Source organism: Varroa jacobsoni, unplaced genomic scaffold, assembly GCF_002532875.2.
Source record: "Varroa jacobsoni isolate VJ856 unplaced genomic scaffold, vjacob_1.0 scaffold_204, whole genome shotgun sequence".
Taxonomy (NCBI): Eukaryota; Metazoa; Arthropoda; class Arachnida; order Mesostigmata; family Varroidae; genus Varroa; species Varroa jacobsoni.
The window spans coordinates 130,806-139,590 of NW_019213106.1; the positions used below are offsets into that span (position 1 = coordinate 130,806).

General features: G+C 41.1%; 1 protein-coding gene across 8 annotated transcripts in view; it reads left to right on the forward strand.

Annotated features, from left to right (window-relative positions):
* cwo (transcription factor cwo) overlaps positions 1-8,112 on the forward strand; it is a 74,954-nt gene extending 66,842 nt beyond the window's left edge. For all 8 annotated transcript variants that reach the window (XM_022855384.2, XM_022855385.2, XM_086973551.1 and 5 more), the window contains 4 exons: positions 45-278; positions 991-1,389; positions 2,615-2,755; positions 3,494-8,112. In XM_022855384.2, the coding sequence (XP_022711119.1) occupies positions 45-278; positions 991-1,389; positions 2,615-2,755; positions 3,494-4,240 (1,521 nt within the window). In that variant the 3' untranslated portion in view covers positions 4,241-8,112. The remainder of the gene's footprint in view (positions 1-44; positions 279-990; positions 1,390-2,614; positions 2,756-3,493) is intronic.
* Positions 8,113-8,785: the final 673 nt, after the last annotated feature.

An 8,785-nucleotide genomic window follows, 5' to 3' on the forward strand; every position in this document is an offset into this window, starting at 1 on the left:
AAACTCTACGATGTTGTTGATTTCGGAATATGCTCTTTGTTTAGATCCATCCTCCTTCTGCGGAAATGGTGAGTGCTCCACTAACAGTCGCCTCCTCCGTTTTGTTGTCTGCCGGCGAAGACGTGAAACCGATGGACCTCGAGTCTACCGAATCGTCGGCCTTCACACGCCGAGTTGGAGGCCCTTTCGCGCCAAGGGGCAGACTTCTTCAAGATGTTCCTCAAAACCCAGGGAGCAGTCCTGGGAACTCGGTTGCACAGCAAATGCATCACCTCATGGTGAGTATTTCTGTCGAATACCACCTGGACATACCACACGTGCGTACACTTCATGGCTATCGAGGCAATAACATTGGATGCATAGATGGACCTGTAGAATAGTCGGCATACTATATACGACTTGACGCCGTGCGCGTGTCGATCTCTTTTACATCTCGCCCGAGGTATTATTGGTTCAGCCGTTCGCAAATGTAACCAGTACACATGGTGTGCGTGTGTGGGAAACACTGGCCCATCGTTACCTGAGAGCGTCACCAGACGTATGCTTAGCGTTAACGCTGTGTAATGATCCAGTCGTATTTAGGTAGCTAGGAAGTCGTCGCTGGCGTAAAAGGTTATTTTCTTTAAACGAATATTGTGCTATTTATGGCAGTTGCCCAAATCGATGTATGTATATGTCTGTGTCTGACATCCCGAGAACATTCGTATACTGTTCGAGGGTCGGCCGTATTAGCTACACACAGAGTCATCTAACAATAGTAAAAAAAAATGTTGTCTTGCTAAAGGTCTCATTGTTTGAATCAGTGAGCTAGTTTTGAATGTGATTTTTGGAAAGCTCCTATTCGGATAAGTATTTCTTTCAAAACAACGGTTTTCTACCAGTGATCGAACTGTATAATACGAAAAATTAGCCATTTCCCTATCATTGGTTTCGATTAAAGATATAGTGTTCTTCTCGAATTTGTGCCTCTGCGAATGATACGCTCACTAGGTGCCGAAACAGGAGGGTTTAGGCGAAAACGGTGGCAGTAGCGTCGGTGGGCCTTGCTCGGCAGAATGTAAGCCTTGTCCGGGCGTCGAAGCACGCAGCCCTGTAAGTGAAACGCCTACCGGCTCGCAGGCCCAAGCAAGTCAGCTGCGAGAGATGCTGCAAACGCCAATGGCTGGCAGCTCTACTCTCTTGTCAGGTCCGCCTGGATTGCCAGCCTGTGAATTAAACATGCGAAAACGAAGCAACATAGACACACACCTGTCGACGACGTCGTTCGCTAACCACTATGGCAGTGGGCCAACCTCAACCGTCACCGGGGAGCCCTCTCCAGCAAAAACCCCCAACATCCTCCAACAACAGCAACAACAGACCTCCGCAACAACTAATCCTAACGAGGAGGTTTGGTTAATTTCGCTAACGAATCAAAGTTGGAATAAGTCTGTGAATCTATGATCGTTTAATCTGCCATACAAATATAATATGCTTTTCGAGCTCTATTTTTGAATCGGTTACAGAGTCCAGCAAATGTATACACGTCATCCAGTATTGCAAAACCATTTATAACCAACGTTTTTACGTATACGATTGAATATTTCACCCATCTGTCAGAGACGCTTGATAATACACGTGTTCCGTTTGCCGAATGATTTCTAGCCTTTGCCTTCTAACTCCTCAATAGTCTCTAGTCTTGACAGTAGAATAGAATAGGCCAATTAATGTGTGGTCTCTCTGGTAGATTAGCGGGCGCAAGTTAGCCCCTAAAGCTTTCCGAGCCCATTTGCGTAACTTGAGTTAGGTTATCAGCCAGCTTAATGTAACAATGCGTGCCATCATCGAACGACAAAAGACAGGTTTTCAACTAAAGTGCATGGTATATTTAAAAATATCGAAAGACAATATAATGGTTGAGCAGCTCTTTTAATTCGCCCACGGGCAACATTGACAAGTTTGTTGCTCAGTCCGATCTGCTGCGTAAAAACTATTTATTAATTCAGTATTAATTATTTTTCGTCGATAATCAATATGTCGGCCACACTTTATTTGCTACATGCTCACTAAGCTTTGGTTCGTATATGTGTCTAACCCAGACATGAATTCAGTATGATATCAGTAAGACTAAGTGTTCACAAGTATACTCTGCTGCCCAAGTACGACAATCTTCAAGATATATAAGTTATGTATTGTTAGAGGGAAATGTTTACCGAATTATAGTTGAGTAAAGAATTATTGTTCTAAAAGCCAAAGTTCAACTGTTTAACTATCAGCGGGAAAATTTCACAATGTAATAATACAACTTACCCGATCCCACGGTCTCGATTGTGATATCTAATGGAATAAAAAGTAGAATTACATCTTGAACGTGAATATAGCTGGTTAAGAAATCAAGAACTCGCTTACCCAATCATCACCGGCAGTGCACTTTGCAACGGGCACCTTAAGTAGGTATCGAGTAGTCGTTAGTGGGTCTCGGATGAGTTAACCACCAGTCCTGACCCTGTTCCAGTAGTAAGTGAAGGAAGGATGATCGAGCTAGGAAGTTTTGAAGATCACAGGGCCGAGCGATACAAACTACATTGCAAGGGTACATAAATGTTCCAATGTGTTGATGGCTGTTGCTTTTCAGGTATATAATTTTAAAAAGAACATCAAAGAGCGATTCCAGTCGAATCTGAGGTTGTTTTCCGCGTCACCGACGGACAGTGTCGATGGAGAAGACTCAAAAGGCTTCACCGGTCGTGAAGAACGACGCTACTCGCATTCACAGGTCTGAAGACAGAGTGAAAGAGAGAGCAATGACTCTATATAAAGGGGTATACAACTATAATAAATATATGTTAAAAGATTACCATTTTCTAAAACGTTCTTTTACACCAAGTCCAGTCAATCGAATCTATCGAATAATTGATCTATTCATAAGTGAACTTCGTAGAGTTTCGTATATATATATATATATATATACATATATATATATATACGAAACTCAGTGCATCAAACATATATATATATATATATATATATATATATATATATACTGACTTGAGTTATTTGGAATGGGGCAATTTGGCCTTGAAAGAACTTCTATAACAAATGCCATATGCATTAATTCATTTTAAGATAAAAATATAATAAGCTCTGCAGTACTAAATGTGTGTAACCTGCTTTGAGTAACATCTGCGTTATGATCTCTAATAATGCATAACCATTACATGTATATATTACACAACCTATGTGCGTAAAGAACGCTTATTAATAGGGGCTTCACTGCCCTAGTTATTAATTTGAAAGAAAAAACATTGTAATAGACTAGAACTAGACCAGCGTCCGCCGCCAACAACGCGGTAACGGCGGCAATTCTGATAGAATAGTAAGTTGATACTTATTGTGCGCTCAGTTAGATCGGCGCTCTTTTCGACTAATTCCAATGGCCGAGTGTTGGTATATGTATAGGGGCAGTTAGTAACGTCCATGTTTCTTACCCCGGGTCGTTGGATGGTGCTTGTAGGTGCAGGGCCCCGTGGCGTCCCCGCGTAGTCCTGCTTCGTTCTACCGTCATACGGTTTCGGCTCCTCCTATGGGCGAACTGGTCGATGCCGAACCCGTAACACTGGCCACAGACCTGTCAGTGAGCGTTGATAAAAGCGGCCGCCCGCCGCGTGAGATCCGAGAGTCCCGGGAGATCCGAGACAACAGCCGCGAATGTCCCCGTGGCGGTGATGGGTGCGTCGTCAAATGGGAATCTACAATGACGATGAATCAATTGGACTCGAGCAACAGCGCAGGAAGTCCTCCCGGTAGCAGTAACCCTTCATCACGTTCTAGCGCGAGTTCAGGCTATAGCAGCAACGGCAGTTCAGTAGAGGCTGGCACCCGTCACCCCGTGACGAGTCCACCTTCGCCTGCACCGCCGGTCCTGGCGCAAGCCTTGACCGGCTCGACTCCATGCACCAACGGTGCGCTAAACACATCGACCGGTCCAAACTCCACCGTCTCCACTGGCGTACCAATATTCGCGCTACACCCTAAACGCGCCTTCTACATTCCACTCACGATGGAATCAAGCCTGTTGACGCCATTCTTGCAAGCGGATGACGAAGCGGGCTCTCCCGTGCTACATCCAGTCAGCATTTCTGTTAACTTCAACCAACTCTACCGTAAAAATATTACAGCCACGCCACAGGCGCCACCATGGATTTGCGTTCGCGCGGCTGAGCCCCGGTTGCCGCTGCTTTTGCCTAATGGACGCCTGTAGACCAATCATCTAGACTTGACCCCGCACTCATACGATACAATGAGGAGCAAAACTAGACACATTAAAAAGAAAACCATAAAAACAACCGCGAAAGTTGAACCGGAGACAAAGGAAGTAAATTTCAAAAAAAAACAAGAATAAAGGCATTGAGAAAAAACGAAAACAGTAGGGATCGAAGCAGCGACACCCGATCCCAGATACAATCGGAGGAGCAGCAGCAGCAGCAGCGAGGATAGCCAATATTCATGTTTATATTTTAGCTGATGATTGTTTATTTGAATTGATTTCAATTATTTAGCAAACAACAACATCGTATCAGATGCGACTGTGTGAGAACAGAAACGGTAACGACGACGCGTCTATTGCGTGTGGGCAGAACTTCGCTTTGTCTGTTCCTGATATAGTGGTCTGTGATTCTAATGATTACGGTTAATATTCGATTATCGTGATGTTATGACAGCGATACGTTGGTAATTACGCTGACACATGGTATTTGCAGCAGCAAAAATCTATAGAGTTTTGTTAACGATCATGGGCAAAGATATAATCCGTATGTATGGCTATTGGAAAAAAGACGAATGTAGAGAAAGATAGTTCACGATACGAATTATTTCATTTTGTCCGTCGTCCAAGACCCAGTTGATTTGTTTGCATGTTTACGAAATGTTGAAAATAAAACCTACATATAGGATAGCGATCGAAAATTGCCGACATTGACACCCTGAGCACTGGTTTAGCACCGGGATTGCGAGCATTTGGCTTTAACGGTTGGCCGGTATCGAATATAAAATCGACAGGGAACTTAGGTTGATCAAATGCTGACGACGAATTATAAGTCTTCTAATATATATATATATATATATATATATATATATATATATAACGTAAAACGCGTTCATCGCGCTGCGTCAGAACGAACGTCGGATTTAATTGTGGCTAATAACACTGGTTCGTATTATAGCAACGGGTGCACAGCGCAAAACAAACACTCACTGGCAACTTAAGTAAGTTAGCACCGTTGTCTGTTAGTATTTGATGGCAAAACAGCTGAAAACCTTCAGTGTGGAATTTCGACACGAAAAATTATTTGTATCCGTCGCTGTCGAATCAATGATATAAACCAGTACGGGCAACTCTCGGTAGCCTCGTAAAAATGATGCCGGCGCAGTCTTTGAAGATTCTGTGATTAAATGAGACCTCATTGTGATGACGAAAATTGTTATAGAGATGCTATCATGATGTTACGAAAGATGTTGTTATGATACTTCATTACCACTGCTACGTTATTATAACTAATTAATTTACAGTATAATATTATTACCGTTATTATTAGTGTTACTACTATCCTTACTATTGTTAAACGGTGATGACAGCGTTAGAGGGAAGACAATTAAATTTTGCTTTAAATTCATAGCACGATCATAAACAAAAATCATTACACTGTAGTTAATAATGCTACCACTAGAGGGCTCTGTAATTATACACATAAATAAACACGCGTACATAACAGTAATAGGAAATATGTATGTTATATATACCAATGGATTTCAAGTCAAATGAAAAGCTACGATACGAATAATTACGTGAAGTAAACAGAGTGGATTAATTGTCAATTGATGGCGAAGATGATCACCAGAAGAAAGGTGTTGTATAGGAAGGAACAATGGAGGAGGCCGCATTTGTTCTTGCGTCGAAGCGGTGAGCGCTGATTCACTGGGATACTGAACCCCATCCAGTGAGAAAAAGGAACAGAACGAGTGTTGCAATAGGTGGAAGTAGACAAGTTAACGGCCAACGTTCGACTTATCGACGTGCTGTTGTTGAAGACGGAGTAGCATTGTAAAAGAGAAGCTTCAATTCGCAGTTGCAACAAGAACAGACAAAGGGAAATTTTAGAGAAACGTGAATCTTGATACATTGTTATTACATTACGTATACGATAATATTATTAAGAAATAATAATATTATTGTATAGTTAGGAATGACTGTAATAAGGGATGATGCGTTCGGCTGTACAGAAATCGATTTGCCCTGAAGCGTTCGTACGATAAGGACGACGATGTTATTTTATTAATTACTGATATTGTAAAAGCTAATTAATGATCATAGTAAGGAAATATTTTGGATTAGTATAAAGTAAAATATCGAACGCTTCCGCCGCGATAACGGCGGTAGCGTTATGGATCGAGGCGAAGACACTATGCGACTTAATGTTACCATACGAAGTCAAAAAGACACTCAAACACAGAAAAACCTCGAGGAAATCAATGTGGGTAATAATACACGGAGAAATAAATTGACTTTATAGTAACGGCATTACATGAAAAACCGAAGAATTTGAACAGACTAAAATAGTCAATTTATGGGCAGATCTATAAAAAGAAATAATAGAAAACGACTGGCCTGATAGACAAAAACTTTTTTTAGACGGAAGATACAGAAGATCCAGGCAGAAGATATAGGAGCCGATTTGAAAGGGAGCTGGCATCGTCCTGTCCGATTGTAGATTGCAGGCCTCTGGGTGTTCTTTGATCGTTGAGTCAATAGCGCGATTGAACCGAAGTGAGAACACTATATGTTAAAAGTTTCCTGTGAACACAGTTTTCTATTGAAGGAGGGAGAGACGTAAGCGACATGTAAAATAGGGCAGAGGGGAGAAAAGCGGCAGACAAACAAACCGTGGGGCTAACGATGTAGGAATAGGTAGGCTCGTCAACGTGTGTGACCAGACAAAACCAGAGGGGAAAAAGTCTAGCTGAGAAATAACAAAATAAAGAAACATAACTGAAAGTTTACTGGCAGATCCATTCCCTCTTAACAGAGAGGATCCTTGTGGTAATGCTAAACACGCTGAGACAGCATTCATACAAAACTTCTGAATGTCAATTGCGATAAAACTACACGGCCAAGTTTGTAGAATAAATGATGGATCAATAGAATTGATTAAAAAAAAGAAAAAAAAAAGATAAATTATATTCTTAAGATATTCTATGATAATGACTTGATTGATATTATCAAAGCTATATTTTCCGCCTATTTTGTAACCTGCGCCAGGTCGCCGGAAGTGTTAATCAACGCTGAACAAAAAAGGCTTCGGTTTGCATGGAACGCTCGCACCTACTGAAGATCATATTCATATATAAATGTTTGTACTACGGAAATTTCAAATTTTACTGTGGCCTTTTATTGGGAACGTCATTGTGTCTAAAATGCGAGTATGTGTTAGACCTAAGAGATAGGTTTTGCCAGTCCAAACTTTGCACTATAACTTACTATCCCTTCTTAATACCCTCCCTTGATCTATGGGAAGACAGATGATGAATAAACGTATCAGCGTATTGTCCACTCCCTTCCGCCTAGCATTTCTCACTAAAGAAGCCTTCAGACATAAGACGCTGCTCAATGTTCACAAATTAAACCCTACCACCCAAAACCTCTTTTAAAAACTACCCTTCTAAAAGATACACTTTGATACATACTGATATCTAAACACAGACTTTAGATGAATAGCGATGAATGAACTTACATGCAAAGATCCTCTCTAGGAAATGGTCGTAGTTTAATGGGACGAACTGCACACTGAATGCTTTTTCCAGGTGCATCTTAATCTGATTGCGCCATTTGTTAGGGTGGGCGAGCCTACTTTAATAGATCACATGATTACCGGCATAAGGAAACACTGCTACTTGTAGAAAAGGGAACCCAAGACACATATGAACAACAATATGATGTGAAGGAATAAGCTGACCAACCTCTCTGTTTTTGCCTTCAGAATACTACCTGCAGAATATTTTTTCTACCTTTTTTGCGGGATTGAAGCACCAGTTCCCAGTGCCGAAGGTCGGCTTTCGCTCAAGGATGACAGACAAAAATTATATATATATACGCGAAACAAGCAGTCCAGACCGACCTTGTGCTCGTCTACTACTCGTTCTTATTGTCGTTGTTGTTCCCTTTGAAACGGATGATCTTGGCCATTGAGCTTTCGATACGCACTGCACATGTAAACACCGCTTCAGTGTCTAAGGTCTATTTTTGTATATATACTGAGATATATGTATGTATATATATATACATATATATAAGTGAATAAGATGAATATATATATATATATAATTATATAGTACCTAATTTTGACCAGCCGGACAAAGCTTCTGAACACCCCGATCTTTATGGCGTTTTGTAATGACCGACGGAAGACCAATAGAAGACAAATATGAAGTAATTATGATAACGTTAAAGATGATGACGAAAGGTACATCCAAACACTCTCTGGGTCCGAAGGAGGTCTGAGGAAGGGCAGGCGAGAATAGAAACGATCGTTCAAAAACCGGGAAAATTTGTTACTAGTAAGTAAATAGTAAAAGCGCCAGTCAGGGGAGCAGTAAGACTTCTTATTATAAAAGAATCGAACGCCGACAAACATTTAAGTGACATCGGGAAGTCCATTAAGTTGATATATATATATATATATATATATATATATATATATATATATATATATATATATAGGCACGGCGAATGGAAACAAAGTGAGCAACGGGG